At 40.6% G+C, this 22,930-nt stretch overlaps 1 protein-coding gene across 1 annotated transcript in view; it reads left to right on the top strand.

Moving 5' to 3' along the window:
* CATSPERB (cation channel sperm associated auxiliary subunit beta) overlaps positions 1 to 22,930 on the top strand; it is a 102,847-nt gene that overhangs the window by 58,954 nt on the left and 20,963 nt on the right. Inside the window, exons 15-18 of the mRNA XM_014832129.3 lie at positions 1,585 to 1,739; positions 4,161 to 4,315; positions 16,000 to 16,190; positions 18,197 to 18,535. Of these exons, the coding sequence (XP_014687615.1) occupies positions 1,585 to 1,739; positions 4,161 to 4,315; positions 16,000 to 16,190; positions 18,197 to 18,535 (840 nt within the window). The remainder of the gene's footprint in view (positions 1 to 1,584; positions 1,740 to 4,160; positions 4,316 to 15,999; positions 16,191 to 18,196; positions 18,536 to 22,930) is intronic.

Genomic DNA, 22,930 nt, shown 5'->3' with positions numbered 1-22,930 from the left:
GCAATTGTAATGATTAGTTTTGTGTGTCAACTTGACTGGGCCAAGGGATGCCCAGACCAAATGCTGTTTCTGGGTGTGTCTGTGAGGGCGTTTCTGGATGCGTTTAGCGTTCGAGTCAGTGGACCCAGTAAAGTAGACTGCCCTCCCCGATATGGGTGGGCATCATCCAGTCCATGAAGGGCCTAAATAGAACAAAAAGGTGGAGGAAAGAGGGGTTCACCCCTATTGCTGCCTGTCTGCCTGCTGAACTGGGACATCGGTCTTCTCCTGCCCTTGGACTGGGACTTGCACCCGTGACCCCCCAATTCTCAGGCCTTTAGCTTCCAACTGAGAGTTTCACCATCGGCTCCCCTGGTTCTTGGGCCTTTGGTTCTCTAGCTTACAGACAGCAGATCATAGAAGTTCTCAGCATCTGTAATTGTATGGGCTAATTCCTCATGATAAATCTCTCTATATGTATTTATCTTATTGGCTCGTGCAGGGTGATGGTGGTGGAAGTGGTGAGAAGTGGTTGGGTTCTATAGATATTTGGAGGCCAGAGTCTATAGGATTTGCTGATGGATTAGATGTGTGAGAGGAAGAGAGGAATTAAGAACCACACCAAGGTTTTTGGGCTGAGCAGCAGGAATCATGCAGCTGCCCTTGCTGGAGATGAGGAGGGCTGAGGATGGAGGTTTGTGTGTGGACTACGAGTCTGGTTTGGAATGAGTTGAGCTTGAGATGCCCGATGGACATGGCTCAGGAGCTGTCAGTAGGCAGGTATATAAATCAGGAGTTTAGGGAAGAGAATAAGATGGGAGGTTTAAATATGGGAATCATCCACATAAAGATGGATTTAAAATCCTAAAACTGGGCAGGATCTCCAGAGACAGAGAAGAGACCTAAGAATTGAGTGCTGGGGCGCTCCAAACGTTTAAGGGATCAAGGACAGGAGAATGGAGCAGGAGAGACTGGCTGAGCTAGGGAGGGTTGGTGGGGAGGGGTGTGGAAATCAGCCTGTCTCATCCCAGGACCCGAGCTTTCGCTGTGGCTCCATGCAGGAGGCGGCTCTCTCTTCCTCTGGATTGGTGTCTGTTGGCTGAATGAATGCTGCTGTAGTACCAGATTCCTGCCAGGGCCTCTCAACGTGTTGTCCTAAGGCTCAAGAGAAACACAGCACGCCAAATTCGGTTCCACGTGTTAATCCTAGCATAGCTAATGACCCAATGGTCTCCATTGATAATTCCCCTTCCCCTCCTGAGGGTTATTTTCTCCCTGCCTCCCACTTATTCAGGAATCTGATTTCCTGGTATTAGGAAAAGAAACCACTGCGAGGTGGAGCTAACCTCTTTTCCTCTAAACCTCTTAAACAGCCCCTCCCTCTGTTTTTCACCTACTTCAGTGAGCCGATTCTATAACCAAACGGAGCCTAGAAAAGACTTTCCAGGGATGTAACAAAGACTAACCCGTATTTTACTAATTCCGGAGTCTCAGAGCCCTACTCCCGCGTGTTAGTTTAATTGAGGGAGTTTTTACAAGGTAGAGTATTGAGTTCCCTAGTTGTACCACATCAATATTAAGAGACTTCTGTTTCTTTCCTGATAGGGTTAGAACAATATAGTAAAATCGGATCCATTTCTGATAAAATTTTCACATTATACTATGACCACATGGGATTCATACATAAACTGACTCCAGACCGTTTTGAAGCTGGTGGGTCACTTGCGGCCTTTGGAAATTTTAGAGGTATTTTTGGCCAGGTCAGTGATCTAAGGTGTTGAAACGGTTTGCCTTGTTTTAAGAATAGATGCCGCAAGGGAGAATGGATTGGTGGTTACCATGGGGTAAGCGGGGCGGGGAGGGCAAAAGGGGTGATTAGGCTCCCCTGGGAGGGGATGCACTATAATTCGTTTTTGGGTGGTGAACATGATGTAACCTACACAGAATTGGGAATATATTATAATGTACCTCCGAAAGCTATATAAGGTTATAATCCAATGTTACTGCAATTAAAAATAAATAAATAAATAAGAATAGATGCCACATTCTATACACAGAATAATGGGAAAACGGGGAAGTTCTCTCCTTGGGACAGAGTCTTATCAACATACTTTGCTCTGTTTAACTAAAAGAAAAGCCTCCATATACCGGGGAACATCTCTCAAATCCTCTTTCAAGTCGCATACAGGGTTATAGAAATTTAACTCCACCCAGGATATCTTCACACGAATATCTTCACAGAAAACGCCACCACATAGTCTAAGCTGGATCCATTACTCCCAAGCCAGGTTCTTCCTGGGCTTCATTCTCTACCTCCCAAGCCTGACCTTGAAGAAACTTGAGTTCTATTTTCCCACTGGTTTACGTTTCTTCTTTATCTTGACCCTGCCCTCTGTTTCTTCCTCTCCTAATGCTCACATAGGAAGTTGTTATCATTTTTCACAGATGACACTACATACAGATTTTTCTAGTAATTATAATGCATGCTGTGCCACTTGTGAAGGTATATATGCCTAAGAACTCATCACTGGGCACACAGTCGTGAAAATGAACTCTCTTCAATATATCAGCAAAGAATCAAACAGATTTTTTAACTGAGATTTAATAAAATGAGCCCTTTGGGCCTAAAGGAAACAGAATAAAGCACAGCTCTAGTGTTGACTGATTGTTCCAAATCACCAGGCCAAGACTGCAGTTGAGAGGGTGGTGTAGACAGTGAGGTGGGAACGTCCTTGTAACAATAAGATGCCGCCACGTGACTCCCTGTGTACTTGCCAGTCTGTGGTGTAGGCTCTGCATAGACACAAACCAAATGACATGAGTGGGACGGTGGAACTAACCAAGAAATAGTTAACTCAGTTTTTCACTAACTCCACAATATGTACAAAATGTCCTGGTTGTCTTATGTGAAAGTTTAAATTATTAAAATCAAAAGCCAGTGGGGTTTTTATTCTCAGGACGAATTCAAGGAACTCACACTCACGATTACACCTCCAGCCCCCGAACAAAGCGTGCATGCATCCTCTTGGGATCCAAATAATCACTAGCCTTTATTTGGCTCTGAGTATGTGCCGGGCACTGTGGGAGCTCCTAATCTTTATAACTATTGATCCTCATTTTGCTGATGAGGGAAGTGAGGCACAGCGAGGCTAAATGACTTACCCCAGATTACACCCCCCGCTGGTTAGTTGCTGGCATCAGGCACCTGTCCAGACCGCAGGTTCCAGGGCCTGTGCTTTCGTCCCTACGTCACCCTTCAGTGGACTTGCACACACTTTCCATAGGATATTCTTGCCACTCCCTGGCTAGAATGTCATACAGAATTCTAAAGCATTTGCAGCCTTTTCAGAGTCCTTAAGCCATCTGTTTAGTCCCACATTTATTCTCCTTGCATCTGTGTTCCACTCTCTCCCCTTCTCAGTGGGTTCCCAATTTAACAGACTAAAAGGCATGACAGAAAATGGGTCTCGAAAGCACCTTTTGATGGCTGCGCCCCACCCAGTCTGCACTACCACCCATCATCATGTCACAGCAACAAGGTCAACACCAATATGCCCTTTGGTGCTGGTCCCCACCTCTCTTCTCACCCTTAAAAGTTCCCAAAGCTGGAAAGGATCAGGATCGGAGAAGGGTGTGTTGAAAAGAAGACCTGTGGGTCAGAAATCCGGGCTAAAGATGCCCGTGTTGACTGTGAGGGAAAGCCTTGCGAACTGGAGGAAAGGAGAGGGTGCATGCCTCCGGAGCTGGGAGCTCAGTGGCTGTGCAGTCACTAGCATGAGACCGGGAGCAGGAGCTTTCAGTGGAGAGCAGTACGTTGCAGCCCCTTTCTTAAGTATAACTCCAAGAACCATGTTCTAAAATCTGCACCTCCGGATGCCTCCCACACACACGCTGGAAGACACTCCAGTCTCCACACGCCCTTAATCTCTGCCTTCTACAACGCCACAGGAGTCTTAAATGGAATCTTACTGCTCAGCATCCCTTTTCCTCCTCAACAGAAAAATGCATTTTCCCTTGCACCCACGTGGACATTCAAACAGAACATGTTGAACTATTACTCCTATTGATAAGCAAAACACTGTTGTTTCAATGTGAAGTGGAAACAGATCTGATATATGCCTTTTGTCATAGCTGAAATATAAAATAGTTTAAGTACGATATTTTCTTTTTCCCTATTCCAGGCTCCTGATATGGGCTTTGAGACTGCCCTTGCTCCACAGCATATCACCTTAAATGAAATGATCTTTTATGCGTATGTACCCGCTAATGAGCCTAAGGACAGTATACACACCAAGCAATTCAACAACATTCACTTTGGAAAAGAGATCCACTCCAGGTGGTTACTATCTGCCTCCCGTTTGTTTAGATTGTGCACTGGTTTCTAGATTCTAAATTTTGAGCCTACGTTTTGGGTAATTTTGGGGCTCAAATAGAGTAAGTCTTTTCTTGATTCCTCATAAGGTCAAATAACATTTATAGCCTACAAGGTGCCTTGCATGATGCCCCAATTTTGGAAACATGGGCCAGTTACATCAGCACCAACAGGCCAAGCTATAGAAATGTATGTTTGTCATCTTGAGTATCAAAGACGTTCTGGGCTACACTGGGTACTGTCTATCCACAGAGTTCATGCACATGGCAATTCTTGTTTACCCCAAAGACAAACACCTCTAACACCGTGGAGGCCATCTTGCATGATATTCTGCATGGCAGGGTATGCAGAATTCCCAGGAATGCTTACTTCTAAGATATCGGCAAAAGCCAATGACCCTTAAAGCTTTATGATCTTCAGGGCCTAAAACATCTCTTTGAAGGACAATATGAAGTCTACACCCTGCCCCCCGAATCTAACAGCCAGAAAGGGCACCATTTCAGATTACCAGAAGCTCACCCTACTGCAAATGTGGTGGGCCCTATTCCACCAGGTTGAAATCTGTATATCGTATGTTTTGGGCTGTCGATACATATCTTGTCCCATAGCCAACAACTCCACGCACCATGGGGCGCTCACTGGGAGGTGGAGAGGAAGACTGGGATCAGACATAATATCACAAAGTCCAAAGTCAGCGGTAGGTCAAAGGCAGATATCTAGGTCGTCAGGGGGTGAAGCAGGGTGAGCCCTTCAGTTGTCTCTTCCACAATAGTTATTTAACACCCACTACACACAGGGCACTATGGTAGGTGCTGGTGGGGCGGTGAAGAAGACAGTCAAGCCCATGCACGCCATGACCTTGCACACGGTTATGTCATTACAGTTGACGTAAATCTACACCAGAGGAGTGTATAGCATTGACAGAGTATTTTCCTGGGGGTTGAGCCTTCGTTTGGAGGATCTTGGAAGGTTTCTCAGAGGAAGGGATGTTTAAGATGTGATTGGAAGAATGAGGATGAAGGGAGGGGGTTGTGGGGGGGAAGGTTCCAGACTTGGGGAACAGTGTGGGAAAGGCCCCCAGGCCGAAAGGAGCAGGATGTGCGTTTGAGAAAACCAGAGTGACTTCAGTGTCGTGAACAAAGGAGAAAAGTCTTTGAGCGAGTGGAGACAGGTCAGGGAGGGCCATTTCAGTACCAGTAAGAAATTTGGACGTTATTCCAAGAAAGGAGGAAGCATTGAAGACTTTTAATTAGATCAATAACTGGATTGATTTGTGTGTAATTTTACTGAACAAGCTGGAGAGCTAACTTTGTTTTTCCTCCTACTGTCTCTTCAAATCCCTTCTGTGGACTTATTCCTCTCTACCCCCAGAGGATTATCAGCGAGTCCCGTAGCTTTTCTCTTAGAGAGTGACTAAACCTTTCCTTGGTTTAAAAAAGTTGAAGTCAGTCTAATGATCACATGACTCCATTCCTGTCCAGTGTTTTAAAAAAACTTCAAACTCTTCCCCAATTTAAATTTATTTCCCAGCCCGTTTGGGCCTGATCCAGACCGGGGAGCCTGGAGGGTGGGGAGGTGGAGTATTTCTCATCCTTATGATTTTCTGGTTCATTTCCTCCTTCCTACATAGCTATAGTTCCCAGCTCTTCCGGAGTTTGGATGAAAGAAGGGAGGTGAGATAAAGGGACGAGAAGTCCTCCTGATGGAGACCTCTGATGGGGTCCTTCACAGGGGGCCAGGCCACTCCTCCAGCTGGTGACAACGAGGCCCATCGCCTCTGGTCTCTGGAATCGTGTCGCTCTGTTGCAACCCTTCACCCTCTGGCAGTCCTTCTGAGTGTCTTTCCTTTCCTTTTCTTTCCTGCCTCTCGCCGACCCCTAACACTATGCCAGTCCCCTAAAGATGAGCATTGCCTTGAATTTCGTGTTAACATTTAAAATTTTTTTCTTTATAGCTTTAACATGTGCATATGTATCAAAACATATTCTTGAGTTTTGCCAAATGTATTATTTAGCCATGTATACTTTCTTCTGTGACTTGCCTTTTTCGTACAACATGATGCCTTTTAAATTACACCATATGCGTTTAAAATTACTCCATATTGATGTCTCTATCTGTAGTTCGCTCACATGAATATGCCACAATTTATTTATTCTTCTTTGTTGTCTTGTAGTAGTTTTAAGCTTTTGCTTTTCATTTTTAAGTTTTTAATCTATCTAGAATTGAGGTTGTGTGTAGTATGAAGTGGGAATCTGATTTTTTTCTATCTTTTTTTTTCCTAAGCTTTTTGGTGAGGAAGATTGGCCCTGAGCTAACATCTGTTGCCAATCTTCCTCTTTTTTTTTTTTTCTCCCCAAAGCCCCAGTACATAGTTGTAGATCCTAGTTGTAGGTCATTGTAGTTCTTCTATGTGGGACGCCACCACAGCATGGCTTGATGAGCAGTGTGTAGGTCCAAGGCTGGGATCCAAACCAGCAAACCCCAGGCCACCAAAGCGGAACGCATGAACTTAACCACTCTACCACGGGGCAGGCCCTTCTTTTTTTTTATATGTATAGATAACCGATAGCCCGTACCAGTCCCTCCTTTCCCCACTGATCTTCAGTGTCTCATCATACGTCTTGGTTCCGTATATGCAATGGTCTGTTTCTGGTCTCTCTGCTATTTCATTGTAGTATTTGTCTTGCCCTTATCACGCTGACTAAATTTCTCTAGCTATAAAACTCATGTGAATAGCACCCCCTCCTGGTTTTTCTTGGTCTTTGTTTTTGCATCTAAATGGTAGGTTCAGCTTATCAAGTTCTATTAAGAAAAAAACCCCACAACAACCTGTTAATAGAAATTACCTCTTGCAGCCAAATTCTGCCTTATATCTGCAGTTAGATCTTGGGTGGAAATTTCTTCCTCTTCTCCTAGCAGTAAGATAACTCTACTTTGTTCTCTTAGAATTTTAGGCCGAGACAACTTCCTGACCCTCCTTAAGGGGTCGAGAGTTGTCATTTTATCCTTCTCTTGTCTGTAATGTGTCTTTGCCTGTGCCCCATGGATGAGTGGCACTGCTTTCTTTCTCCCAGGAGCTTAAAGCTCTTGTTTCATAAGAGAGAGAGGTGAAGGAGGGAGGGGGCCCAGCTTCAGTGCCAGCCGCCCCAACCCCAAATACTCCTCCCCAGTCACTGATCACCTCTTTTGAGGCCTGTGTACAAAGGCGTTTAATGGCCAACCTCCTGGAGCTTGTGGCTTTTGCTTCCTATGAAAGAAGGTTCAGGGAAGTGGATGGTGCCTCATGCCTGTTTCCTCCCATCCTCCCATCCTCCGTGCTGCCTGCACCACCAGCAGGGGCTCTCTCTGGCCTGCTGACCTGCCCCAATCTTTCTCATGAGCCTCTGGAGAAGCCTGTGGGAAGAAACTTGCAAGCGAGTGCAGATGCCCCTTTGAAACATGCCTCAACATTCCAGACTCACATTCTTGGCCTTGGCAGTTTTTTACAATTTAGGTAATTCTTACTTGCTTGTGTTGGTGCCAGCACTGTGTTTCTCCCTCCTATGCTCTTCCATAAGTGAGACTGTTCTAGTGTTCACACTTTCCTTGCAACGGCTTGTTCCCCTGGATTTCAGGTTAGTTGGTTATCTTGTAACCTTAGTTCTCTGATGAGGTTAAGGAAAGTGATGACCTTTGTGTTATCTGTTTTGTTTTTTGTTGCATCTTTCTACTTTGAAAGCAAAATTGGAAGTCTTGTAATTGACTTTGCACAGCAATCTTAAATTTTCAAATTTGCTAGATTCTTTTTGTAAATTCCAGTGCTTTTTCTATATATTCTTTTGGGTTTTTCAAGTAGAGGTATTTTTCTTTTTTTCTTTCTTTCTTTTTTTGCTGAGGAAGATTATCTCTGAGCTAACATCTGTTGCCAATCTCCCTCCTTTTTTGCTTGAGGAAAATTCACCCTGAGCTAACATCTGTGCCAATCTACCTCCACTTAATATGTGGGTCACCACCACAGCATGGCTGACAAGTGGTGTATATCTGCACTAGGGATCCAAACCCATGAACCCAGGCCGCCAAAGTGGAGCACACTGAGCTTAACTACAACGCCAGGGGGCTGGCCTGAGGTATTTTTCTAAGTCAATAATCACATTACCCGCAAATAATTTGTTTTGTTTCATTCTTAACATTTCTTAGCATTTTACACCTTTTTCATGCTACAGCGCCTAGGCCCTCGTTTAAGAGAAATGAAGATAATGGGTGTCTTAGTCTGTTTGAGCTGCTATAACAAATTACTACAGACTGAGCGGCTTATAAACTATAGAAATACATTTCTCACAGTTCTGGAGATGGAAATCCAAGATCAGGTGCCAGCAGGGTCATGTTCTGGTGAAGGCTCTCTTCTGGGCTGCAGATTGCCAGCTGCTGCTTGGGTCCTCACATGTGGAAGGGGACAAGGATCTCTCTGGAGCCTCTTTCATAAGGGCACTAATCCCATTCATGAGAGCTCCACCCTCATGACAGAAATCGCCTACTGGAAGCTCCACCTAATGCCATCACCTTGGGCATTAGGTTATAACGCTTGAATTTGAGGAGGACACACACATGCAGACTATTCAGACCACAGACTATTCCTGTTGTTCTGACTTTGTTGTTTCTTTTTTTGTTGAGGTTAGCCCCGAACTAACATCTGCTGCCAATCCTCCTCTTTTTGTTGAGGAAGACTGGCCCTGAGCTCACATCTGTGCCCATCTTCCTCTACTTTATATGTGGGATGCCTGCCACAGCATGTCCGCACCTGGGATTTGAACCAGCGAACCGTGGGCCACCAAAACGGAACGTGCGCACTTAACTGCTGTGCCACCAGGCCGGCCCCTAGTTCCCGACTTTTAAAAGAATGTTTTAAATATTTCACCATCACGTATTATCCTTTCTATAGTTTTTTAAAATCTTTGTTCATTTATCGGAAATATCTTTTTTTCAGTTTGAGGTGTTTTATTTTTGATTTTCAATTAAATATTTCTTCTATATCTAATGTGCTTATCTATAGAATTTTTTCCTTTAACCGTTTATTTAGTGTGAATTGTATTATGGATTTAATGTTGAGCCAACCTCCAATTCTTGGAATACACCTATCCTGGTCATTGTATATTATCTATAAATAATGCATAATTTTGCTACCAAGATTCTACCAGCCTCATAAATGATTTATTTTATTTTCTGGAACAGTTTAAGTTGGAGTTTTCTGTTTCTTGAAAGTTTGATTTTTGAAATTGGTTGAAACTTTCTAAATGGCCTAGGACTAGGCCATTTATTATGCTCAATTCTTGTAAATATTCTATATGTGCTTGTGGAGAAGACAATTTCCTGTTGTTGAGTGCAGTGTACATATTTATTTGTTAGATTAATCTTTTTAATTATGATGTTCTGATTTTCTGTATTCTTTCTGATTTTTTTTTGTGCTTGATCTATCAATTATTGAGAGAGTCATGTTAAAATTTCCTGATATGATATTGGATTTGTCAATTTCTCATTGTTGTTCTGTCAGTTTTGCCTTATATATTTTGAGGCTGTTATTAGGTACATATAAGTTTAGAACTGTTACATCTTCCTGATGAGGTGAACATTGTATTGGTATTTGGCGACCTTTTTTATCTTTATAATGCTTTTTTTCGCATTCAGTGCTTTTCTTTTGTTGTAGTAAAATATGCATAACATAAAATTTACCATCTTAACCATTCTTAATATACAGTTCTGTGGCATCAAGTATATTCACATCGTTATGCAACCATCACCACCATCCATCGCTAGGACTTCTAGTCTTCCCCAGTTGAAACTCTGTACCCATGGAATGGTAACTCCCCATTCCGCCTCCCCTCAGCCCCTGACAACCACCATTCTACTTTCTGTCTCTACGATTTTAACTACCCTGGTTACCTTACGTAAGTAGAATCATACAACATTTGTCCGTTTGTGGCTGGCTTATTTCACTTAGCATAATGTCCTTAAGTTTTATCCAAGTTTTAGCATGTGACAGGATTTCCTTCATTTTTAAGACTAATAATATTCCACTGTATGCCTATACCACATTTTGCTTATCCATTCATCTATGAGGCACACCTGGGTTGCTTCTACCATTTGTCTGCTGTGAACACGGGTGTACAAATATCCCTTTGAGATCCTGCTTTCAGTTCTTTGGGGCATATACCCAGAAGTGGAACTATTGGATCATATGGTAATTCTCTGTCTAATATTTGGAGGAGTCTCCATACCGTTTTCCACAGCAGCGGCACCTTTTACATCCCCACCAACAATGCACAAGCGTTCCAGTTCCTCCATAGCCTGGCCACCACTTGTTACTTTATGTTTATTTTTTTGATAATATCCATCTTAATGGATGTGAGGTGGCCTCATTGTAGTTTTGATTTCCGTCAGTGATGTTGAGCGTCTTTTCATGTGCTATTGGCCATTTGTATATATTCTCTGGAGAAATGTCTATTCAAGACCTTTGCTCTTTTTCAATCAGATTGTTTGGTTTTTGTTGTGGAGTTACAGTGGTTTTTGGGGTGGGGGCGGTTTGGTCAGTATTCACGTGGTCCCACTACCCTTCTTTGTGTAATATTTACCTGGTAAATTCAATCCTTTTACTTCCACCTGCCTGATGTGTCTCTCATAAAAGACGAATATGGATTTTGTGGGGTTTTTTAGCCAATCTAACAATTTCTGTCTTTTAATTGGAGAGCTTGATCCAATTATACTTATTATTTTTTACTCATATATTTGAATATATTCCTACCATCTTCTTTTGTACTTTCTATTTGTCCTGCTTTTTCTTTATTTCTTTTTTGCTAACTCTCTTTGCTTGACTCACTTTGAGGTTCTTTTTTCTCCTCACTTCAATTTTTTTTCTTTTGCTAGATTGGGACTTTTATGCTCTTTTTATTATTATTATTATCATTGTATCAGAGATTTTCACGTGTTAACTTAAAGTCTAAAATTAATTGATATTTTTATCCCTTTCCCATTGCATATGTAGCCTCAAACCCTAGGTTTCTGGTCTGTCTCCACTCTTTATATTTCTCAGGATGAGTCCAGTTTTGTTTCCTATGTCCTTCAAACCTCAGAAGACGTAGGGCAACTTATGAAACAGTCCCCTCAAAGCCCTTCCTGGATTATCGTGAGGAGAGGCACTTTCTTCTTCTCCATGTGGGGTGGCATGGAGGTGAGAGCCGAAATGCGCAGCACACCGTTACTACTGCCTTCTTTGAACTCATGAACTCTCATTTATCTTAAGTGATTTAGCTTTCTTTTCAAATGCAGCTCTGGCTGTGATGTGGAGAGTGAATTGGAGGGTAACAATTGTGGTTGCATTCAGATCAGTTAGAAGGCTTTGGCAGTAGTCTAGGCTAAAACTGGTGTTTTGGTCTAAAGTGTTGATAGTAAAAATGGAGAGGAATGGATGGCCTTGAGAGAGATTTGGGAGATATACTCGACAGGAGGAGGGGCCAGAGCACTTTCCACTCCTTTGCTCCATTGCCTGGCTCTTTGCCTGATAAAGTACATCTGTGCTTGTCTTCTGTGTCCTGCACCCAGCTACCTCTTGCCTTATCACCATCATGGGATCTGAGGTTCTCATATTGTGCTTAGAAAGACAGGCACCTGAGGAAAACAGACTGTGGGTGAGGGATCAGGCAATGTGGAGATGGCAAATGGTAGGCTTTGAATTCAAAAGAGAGTTTGAGGAATAAGAGTCAGGCACTAAGCTTAGGTGATGGAAAAGGAGGGATTCAGAACTTTAGCAAGGAATCTGGACCATGGGGGCTAAAGCTTCGTATAATCCCAACAACAGGATAAGGCACCCCCTATGATGAGATGTTGGGTCTGAATCAAAATCTTTTCCACAGTAGGAATTGATTCTATACCTTCAGGTAAAAAACAAAAAATGTATCTGCTTGATAATAGCGGAAGTATACTCATTCCACAAATGGTCAAGTATTGAGAAGGAACGTCTCTCATTCCATAGCAAGGTCAGTTGTTCCTAAGAATCTTCACAAAATCCTAAAAGTGACAACTTAATGTCAATATTCCTACTAAATTGCTCAGAAGAAAAGCATCATCAACATTTACACAGAGCTTTTCGTAAAGCTATTCATTAATTCAATGAATATTTATTGAGTGCCTATTACCTGTTGAGTCTGATGCTGTGACTGGGAATATAGCGGCAAGACAGACAATGTCCTTGCCCACATGAAGGTGACATTCTAATGAACAGAGACAGATGATAAACAGATAAGCAAAAAACAAAATAATTTTAGATCTAATACATGCTGTGAAGAAAGTAAATATGGTGACAGAGGGAATGAGAAGGATAAAGAGCTGAGAACGAGGAGCCAAGAGCCAAGGGAAGAGCTTCCCAGGCAGGAGAAATTGCAAGTGCAGCGAGGCGAGAACAAATCCGGGCACATTTAATAAACAGGAAGGAGGCTGGTATGGATGGTGCAAAGTGAGGTCTCGGGCGGCCAGGTCAGTGAGGAGGTAGGCAGGCGCCAGATCATATAAGGGACGCGTCAGGCTTCATGAGTTTACATTTTATTCTTGATATCAGGGGAAGCCACTGGAGAGTTTTATGTAGGGGAATAAAATAATTTATATTTTTGAAAAATCACTCTGACTGCTGTGAAAACTCTAAGACAGGGTAAGAGTAGAAGTTTCTAGGCCCCCTGGAAAGCTCTGGAAGTAATACAGGTGAGAGATGGAGGTGGCTGAAGCAGGTGCACTTGAGGGAAGATAGGCTTTGATGGTGGATTGACTTGGAGATAGGAACAGGAGAGCAATCAAAAATTATCCATAGAAAGTAGAGGGAGATGGGCCCAGATGTTAGCCCAGGGCCAGTCTCGTTACAATCAATGAACCTACATTGACACATTATCACTCAAAGTTCGTAGTTTACATTACGGTTCCCTCTTAGTGTGTACGTTCTATGGGTTTCGAAAAATGTGTAATGGCATGTATCCACCTTGTAATATCATATGGAATAGTTTCACTGCCTTGAAAATCCTCTGTGCTCCTCCTATTCAACCCCCTACCAGCCCCTAATGTCTTTACTGTCTCCATAGTTTTGTCTTTTCCAGAATGTCATATAGATGGAATCATATGGTATATAGCCTTTTCTGATTGGCTTTTTTCTCTTAGTTAAATGCATTTAAGGTTCCTCCTTGTCTTTTCATGGCTTGACAGCTCATTTATCATAATATTCTATTGTCTGGATGTACCACAGTTTATCCATTCACCTACTGAAGGACTTCTTGGTCGCTTCCAAGTTTTTGGCAATTATGAATAAACTTCTATAAATGTCTTTGTTTAGATTTTTTGTGAGACTTAAGTTTTTAATTCACTTGGGTAAATACCAAGAAATGTGATTGCTAGATTGTATGGTAAGAATATGTTTAGTTTTTTAAGAAACTGCAGAACGGTCTTCCAAAGTGGCTGTACCATTTTGCATTCCCACCAGCGGTGAATGAGCGTTCTTGTCGCTCCACATCCTCAGCAGCGTTTGGTGTTGTCTGTGCTTTGGCCTTTTGCCGTTCTAGTAGATGTATGATGATATCTCATTGATGTTTTAATTTGCCTTTCCTGACGGTGTATGACGTGGAGCATCTCTTCATGTGTTTGTTTGTCATCTGTATATCTTCTCTGGTGAGGTATCTGTTCAGATCTTTCACCTTTTTTTTAACTGAGTCGTTTGTTTTCTTCTTATTGAGTTTTAAGAATTCTTTGAGTTGTAGGGGATCAGAATAGCTACCCCAAAATATGCCCCTTTGGCCTAAGGATTATTTTCAGCTGAAGGCAATAGAGCGGAAAGAGACACAAGAAAAAAATCTCTGCCTTGCCCCACTCTACCAGGAAAGGCAGGGTGTTCTTAAACACCAGAGACTCTTATCAGCCCAGAGACAGAGGAGCCTACATAACAAACCTTACTGAAACAACCCTTGTCTCCTGCTAATTTCCCTCACATATTTACTTTTCCGCAGTTTGCCATGCCTAAAAGCTTAAGCCCCTTTTCCTTTGTCTTGTCACGTCTCTACCAATTTTCTGTTCTTTGTTCGGATGCTATATAAGCCCCAGGTTCTAACCACCCCTTTGAGTTACTCATCACTGAGGTTTCTCCTGTGTGTAAACGTGATGCACAGGTTAATAAACTATTTGTTTTTCTCTTCTAATCTGCCTTTTGTCAGTTTAATTTCCAGGGCCCCAAGTGCAGAATCTAGGAGGGTAGAGAAAAAAGAGGTTTATTTCCTCCCGTGCAGTTTCTTTTGGGTAGCAGTCCTTTATCAGAGGTGTCTTTTGCAAATATTTTCTCCCAGTCTGTGGCTTGTCTTCTAATTTTCTTAACAGTGTCTTTCAGAGAGCAGAGATTTTTGAATTTTAATAAAGTATGGCTTGTCACTTTTTTCTTTCATGGATTGTGTTTTTGATCATCTAGATGTGCTCCTGTTTTGTCTTTTAGGAGTTTTATAGTTTTCCATCTTATCTCAAAGTCTGTGATCCATTTTGAGTTAATTTTTGTGAAGGGTGTAAGGTCTGTGTCTAAATTTATTTTTTTGCGTATGAATCTCCGAGTTTAACATTTTAAAAATGGATTTTTTTTCTTGATTATAAAGTACATGCTCATTGTAGAAACTTCTTAAAAGACAGATAAATATAAAGAAGAACATTGAAGTCATGGCCGTTAACCCTTCGATGAATTACCAATTAGTCCTTTTTAATATGCATTTTAACATTTTTCACCTTGCTTCTTTCATTTAGACATTATAGTATGACCACTTTCCTTATGCAACTAAAAACTCTCTGTAAATATAATTCTCATAGTTGCATTCGGCCTAAGTAGATCATGTATTGTCATTTACCTAATTTTCCTATTGTCAGCATTTCTTTCTTTTTTTTTTTTTTTTACTGAAGAAGACTTGCCCTGAGCTAACATCCACCACTAATCCTCTTGTTTTTTTTCTTGAGGAAGATTAGCTCTGAGCTAACATCTGTGCCAATCTTCCTCTATTTTGTATGTAGGTTGCCACCACAGCATGGCTGATGAGTGGTGTAGGTCCATCCCCAGGATCTGAACCTGCGAATCCCAGCCACCAGAGTGGAGCCTGCAAACTTAACCACCACACCATGGGGCCAGCTCCAGCATTTCTGATTTCTGACTTTGATCATACTGCTGTGATGCACATCTTTGTTTGGAAAGCCTTTTTTCCCCCCTGTGTTTCAAGTTATTTCCTTAGGATAGAGCCCTATCAGTAGACTTATGGGATCAGAGGGGAAAAAATAATGCTAGAGCTCTTAATGCATAATGTCAAACTTCTTTCTGGGAAGATTGTACTGACTTACATCCTATCAGCAGTGGACGAATGCCTCTCTCCACTCGACTCTTGCCACCCCTGAACCCTATCATTTACAAATCTTTGCTAATTTGATAGGTGAAAAATTGTACCCCATTGCTGCAGTTGGCATTTCACTGATTACGTACTATGGAGGCTGAAGAAATATTAATGAAATGTTCATTTGTTAGCCATTTGTAGTATATTTTGTTTATAAATTATATATTCATAAACTTGCTCATTTAAGCCACAGTTTTTTCCAAATTCCTTAATGTTTTTTGCTTTGTTTAGGAAAACTGGAACAGCTTACATAAGAGAGATATTGCAACATAACAGGCCTGAAGGATTTTTGTCCTCAGTTATTGCAGAAGTCATAGACCCTTTCGGAATAGAAGAAGCCAGTGAGAGCTCTTGTTTGTCTAGTTCCCTTTCCATTAATCAAAGTGGACATTTCTCCTATAAACTTACTCTTCAATTACAAAGTAAGTGTAGTAATATAATACATCACTGATGGCCAGAAAAAAATGAAAAATTATCTTTTGGGAGGACTGTTCATGCTCATTTGCAGAACAGTCGATTTTACAATTTAGTCTGCTTGCCAACCTACAGAAGTCTACATACACTTCAGTTCCTGGAGGAATTTTTTATTTCTAATATAATAAAACCTAGCTGTAACTTCATTGATATTTCATTAATAGTAGTGCTTTCATTTATTCCTATGATGTTATTTTGTCGTAAATAGTATTCAGGAGAAGTGAAAAAAAATAGGAAGTCCATGTAGATTTTGCCCCACATAATAATAGAATTTTGAATCACTGTTATGGAGGAAATTTTGTTTTCAAAGGATTATATGATAGATACATAGCAAAAGTTAGTATAGTTTATTGTAAGGATTTGGGTTCTCCTCTGAGTAAGTGGGAGGCCATTGGAGGGTTTTGAGCAGAAAGTGACATGACTGTACTTGGGTTTTAACAAGATCACTTTGGCTGCTGCATTGAGAATAGACTGGGCACATGGTGGAGAGAGGGCAAGAAGGAAAGCAGAGAAATGAGTTAGGATGCTGTTGCAATAATCAGGTGAGAGATCATAGCAACTGTAAGATGCTGTCACTCATCCAAGTGGGAAAATAAGGTGGATATTTAGAAAGACAAGTCTGGAGTTCAGGAAAGACATCTGGACTGGAGAGAGAAATTTCAACAGTCAGCATATATATGATAGTTAATGCTATGAGACCAGATGAGATCACCTGGAAAATGAGTGCGGATATGGAAAAGAAAAATTCTGAGTTCCAATCCCTGACACTCCAACAATTAATGGTCCAGGAGGTGGGGAAGAATCTGGAAAAGAGATTGGATGGTGTGCTCAGAGAAGAACTAAGAAAGAGTGTGTCTCAGAAGCCAAGTGAAGGTGTTTCAAGAAGGTGGGAGTGTTTCTGTGTCAGAGGCTACCATAGGTCAGGTAAGATGAGGAAAGAAAACTGGCTGATGGATCTCTGTGAAAGTCACTGGTAACCTTGACAAAAGCTATTCTCGGGTGGAGCGGTGCGGACAAAATTCTGATTGGGTTAGGTTCAAGAAATTATGAGAGGAGAGGAAGTGAAGACAGTGAATAAAGGCAACTCTTTCAGGGAATTTCACTGAGGGGGGGGGAGGAGAGGAATTATATGGCAGTTGGAGGGAATGTAGGAAAGGATTTTTATTGGTTTGTTTAAAAAGGGAGAAATTAGAGCACATGTGCATAATAAAGGGAATCAAGAGATTCTTCTGACTACTTCTATTTACCTTTTCAGAATGAGGCAGGTATTCTTGTTGTTGACGTTTCATGACCTATCAAAAACCTTTGATAATGACTTCCTCCCTCTTCGAAGCAGCCTCCTTTTGGCTTTCCTCATATCCCCTCTCATGGATTTTCTCCAATCACTTCTTCTTTTGCTCCAAAAAGTGGAATCTTTTTCCTTCCTTTTCCTTACATGACAGTGTTCCTTATGACCCCGCCCTGGAGCCTCTTTTCTTCTACACCTTCCTGCTCTCCTTAAGCAATAAATTATTCATCCCTTCAACAAATATTTATCGAGCACCTTCTATGTAATAGGCAGACCTGTAGGCATTGGGGAAACACTGGCCACATTATCCTTCTCTTGTAGAATCACAATGAAGATTCTAGGTTATTAAGGCTCATGGCAGTTCTACAGTAAAGAAATCAGCTTTCTTATAATTACTTAACCCTACATGTCTTCTTTTTTCTGCTGAGAATCTTACAGAACTAGTTTCATTGTAAAGGTTAAAGTTTCATAGTAAAGGTTTGTGCTTGACGTATTTGTGATACACCTTCTATAAAATAATTTGAATTATAACCTGAAATCTAGCAAATGTGTTCTCTGGTTAAGACCATAGTTTAAAAACTCAAATAGCATATTTATCGGTTATGTCCACCAGTGTGCGTGGGGAACATTGGCTGCTGATTTGACACCGAATCATTCCCGTTTCAGCTCCAGGTATTATTTCCTCATTTCAAGACTCAGATATAGAGAAGACTGTGGTGATTCCTGGTTACAGCAGCTTCCTGATCACAAGCATTTTAGATGATAAGAACGCTTTAGCTATTGCTACGATGCCTGAAAGAGTGCCCACCAATAGGGTCTTTCCAAAAGACTCCTGGTTCCTGTACAACTTTGGGCAAAAGAATGGAAGGACATGGAAAATACATTCAAAACCGTGTAATTATTGGTTTCAACAACACGATGATTCACTATCCCTCAATGTCCTGAAATACATTGATCTGGGGAAATCTCATACTTTCAAAGTTAAGCTCATACCTCACACAAAAGGTAAGTTTATTTTTATTGGGAAATGTCAAAAGCAGGTGTTACTGGTTTCCTTGAATGTGAAATACGCCCTTTGATATTTCTTTTATCTTTGGTTTCCATAGGAGCTGGCATCCTGCTGATAACAGTATTAGCTTCTAATTATTGAGAACTTATGATGTGCAAGGCTCTGTAGTAAATGGTTTATAAAATTTTTTAAATTTAATGTTTATAACAACCCTAAAATGCCAAATAATAATCCTCATTTTAAAAATGAGGAAAATGAGTTACCACCCCAAGTTTACAGAGTATTTTAGTTTAGATTTTTTGCTGTCCTCTGAAAAGAAAACCTGGTAATTACCTTGGTACTGTTATAATTATTTCAAGCCAAAAAATGGCTTTTAGATAGGATTTTATACTTTTTCCCATTTTTCCAGGTATTTGCTTATTGTAAAAGTAGCACAAAACTTATTGAAGATGATGGAGAAATGACATACTGGAAAAAAACCCAAAAAATTTTAGCAAATAACTGAGGTAGAAAGAGAGGAGGGAAAGATTGAAGGAAGGGAGAGAAAGAGAAGGAAATCCTGTCAGCAGAAATGAAGAGGGAACTCAAGGCCCATGAATCTAGGTAATGTGTGGCTCCCTGAAGGATGTGAGGCTCAGATATAGGCCATATAGGGAGCGGGATGGGTTTTGATGCCCAAGCATTGGCAGAAGATGTGGCTTTGGACCTTCTTACTTGGTAGTAGAAAATTGGAACTAAGACCATTACATAAAGCTGGGACCGTCAAATCCTGAAGAGGTGACTAGGAAAACACTACTCACCAACGCAAAGAAGGAGCCGGGGCGGGGGGGGATTATTGTCTCCATGAGACTCAAAGTGGGGAGAAAAATCCCCTGTAAAAAAAACCCAGACTCCAAGATTATGTAACACCCAGAGACTACCCACCAAATGCAGAAATCCCAAACTGAGAAATAGTTAAAACACCTGGGCCCCAGCATAAGCAAGCACAAAACTCTCTGAAGAAATTATTTCATAACCCAGCTAACGTGGACTTTCGTGGAAAAATCAGTCTTCATTGAACGTGAATTGAGGAAAATAATTTTAAAACTATGTGAGGAAATAATCCAACATAAGAGAGAGTCAACAAGCATAGGAAACAGAAAAATTTAAGCTCCAAGTACTTGAGACAATAGAAAAATCAGAAAGATACTGTAAAAATAAGCATATGTAAAAGAGATCTTAAAGAGTTACAAGAAGATATATGAACCATAATGAAAGGACAAAACACTATTTTTCAAAAAAGCTTATTTGAAAAACATAACCAATTGCAACTTATACAAATGGAAATTATAGGCTTTGGGAAAAAAATGGAGGACATCTATTTCTTTTTTTTTTTTTTCAGTTTATTTTTTATTGAGGTAACACTGGTTTATAACATTATATGAATTTCAGTGTACATCATTATATTTTGATTTCTGTGTAGACTACATCATGTTCACCACCCAAAGGCTAATTACCACCTGTCACCGTATACGTGTGCCTTTAACTCCTTTCCCCCTCGCCCCTCCCCCTCTGGTGACCATCAATCTATTCTCTATATCTATCTGTTTGTTTGTTGCTGGGAGGACATCTATTTCTATTTCCATCGATATTGTAGACTAAATATCCTGGAAAACTTTCTGAAACCCTTAGAAACCTTTCTCATTGATTATATGACTAATTGTCCATATTTCCTTCAAGTAATTTTACAGTTATTTTTACGGTTTTAACTTTCCATCTAATTCTTTAATTTATCTAGATTTTATTTTGGTGAATTGTAGGTGGTTAACTAGTTGTCCCAACATCACTTATTGAATAGTGTATTTTTCTTCACTGATTTTTAGTATACTATTATTTTAAGCATTTCTGAAATTTTAAACTCTGTTTGTTATCTCTTTATATTCCAGTACAAATTCCACGTGTTCTAATTATTTTGACTTTAAAACATACCAAATTAGTTGTTAAAGGATGCTGTCTTACTCATTCAGTTTGCTGGAAGCAGGTAGTAATCAGCAAATAAACTCAGTTGCCTCTCTGTGGAGAAGACCCTAGTCCATGCTACTCAAGGTGTGGTTGCATTGCATTGCAACACATCGGCATTACCTAGGCGCTTGTTAGAAATGCGGAGTCTTTCGTGGTTCCATGTGAATTTTAGAGTTGTTTCTTCTATTTCTGTGAAAAACGTCATTGTACTTTTGGTAGGGATTACAATGAATCTGTAGCTTGCTTTAGGTAGTATGGACATTTTAATAATATTAATTCTTCCAGTCCATAAACATGGCATTCCATTTCTTTTGTCTTCTTCAGTTTCTTTCACCAATGTCTTACAGTTTTCAATGTACAGGTCTTTCACCTCCATAGTGAAATTTATTCCTAGTATTTTATTATTTTTTTAAGATCGGCAGCTGAGCTAACAACTGTTGGCAATCTTCTCTTCTTCTTCCCCTTCCCTCCTCCTCCCCAAAGCCCCCCAGAACATAGTTGTATATTCTACTTGTAGGTCCTTCTGTCTCTGCTATGTGGGACACCACCTTAGCGTGGCTTGATGAGCGGTGCCGTGTCCATGCCCAGGATTGGAACCAGCAAAACCCTGGGCCGCCAAAGCGCAATGCGCGAACTTAACCACTCAGCCACAGGGCCAGCCCCTATTTTATTCTTTTTGATGCTATTGTAAACGGGATTGTTTTCTTAATTTCTCTTTTGGATAGTTCATTGTTAGTGTTACTGATTTTTGTATGTTGACTTTTCATCCTGCAACTTTACTGAACTTGTTTATGAGTTCTAACAGCTCTTTAGTGGAGTCTTTAGAGTTTTCTATATATAAGATCTTGTCATCTGCAAACAGAGACAGTTTCACTTCTTCCTTTCTGACTTGGATGCCATTTCTTTCTCTTTTTTTTCTTTTTTTCTGCCTAACTGCTCATGATAGAGCTTCCAGTACTGTGTTGGATAGAAGTGGCGAGAGTGGGCATCAGTCTTGTTCCTGATCTTAGAGGAAAAATTCCAGCTTTGAGTGAGATGAGTATGAGTATGATGTTAGCTATGGCCTTGTCACAGATGGCCTTTATTGTGCTGAGGTACATTTTTTCTATACCTAATTTGTTGAGAGTTCTTATCATGAATGGATGTTGAATTTTGTCAAATGCTTTTTCTGCATCTATTGAGTTGATCAATGGTTTTTATCATTCATTCTGTTAATGTGGTGTATCACCTTAAAGACCCTGAATAACCAAAGCAATCTTGAGAAAAAACAAAACTGGAGGCATCACACTTCCTGATTTCAAACTATGTTACAAAACTATATTAATCAAAACATTATGGTACTGACATAAAAACAGACACGTAGACCAATGGAACAGAATAGAGAACCCAGGAATAAACCCACACATATATGGTTAACTAATCTTTGACACGAGAGCCAAGAAGACATAAATGGGGAAGGATAGTCTTTTCAATAAATGGTGCTGGGAAAACTCGATCATCACATGCAAAAGAAGGAAACTGGGCCCCTATCTTACACTACTCACAAAAATTAATTTGAAATAGATTAAAGACTTAAATGTAAGACCTGGAACCATAAAATTCCTCAAAGAAAACATAGGGAAAAGCTCCTTGACATTGGTCTTGGCAATGATTTTTTTGAAAATGGCACCAAAGGCACAAGCAACGAAAGCATAAATCAACAAGAGGGGCCACAGCAAAGGAAACCAACAACAAAATGAAAAGACGACCTACACAATGGGAGAAAATATTTGCAAGCCATCTATCTAATAAGGGGTAATATCTAAAATATATAAGGAACTCATACAACTCAATGCAAAAAAAGCCAATCCAATTAAAAAATGGGCAAAGAATTTGAATAAATGTTTTCCAAGATGTGGAAAGAACCTAAGTGCCCATCAACAGGTGAACAGATATGGAAAATATGGTGTGTGTATATATATACATATATATGTGTGTATATATATATGCAAAGGAATATTATTCAGCCATAAAAAGAAGGAAATCCTGCCATTTGCACTACCACGAATGAACTTGGAGGACGTTATGCTAAGTAAAATAAGCCAGACAGAGAAAGACAAATACTGCATGCTATCACTCATATGTGGAATCTAAAAAAAAAAGGCTAACTCATAGAAATAGAGTAGAATGCTGGTTCCCAGTGGGTGGGGAAGATAGGGAGATGTTGGTCAAAGGGTGCAAACCTCTAGTTATTAAATGAATAAGTTCTGGGGCTCTAATGTACAGCATGGTGACTGTAGTTAATAATACTGTATTGTATACTTGAAATTTGCTAAAAGAGTAGATCTTAAGCATTCTCGCCACGAAAAATGAAAGGTAACTATGTGAAGCGATCAATATGTTAATTAACT

The sequence above is a fragment of the Equus asinus genome, chromosome 7, assembly GCF_041296235.1.
Source record: "Equus asinus isolate D_3611 breed Donkey chromosome 7, EquAss-T2T_v2, whole genome shotgun sequence".
Lineage (NCBI taxonomy): Eukaryota > Metazoa > Chordata > Mammalia > Perissodactyla > Equidae > Equus > Equus asinus.
The sequence above is the reverse complement of the archived record's forward strand: the minus strand, read 5'-3'. Positions and strand labels throughout refer to the sequence as shown.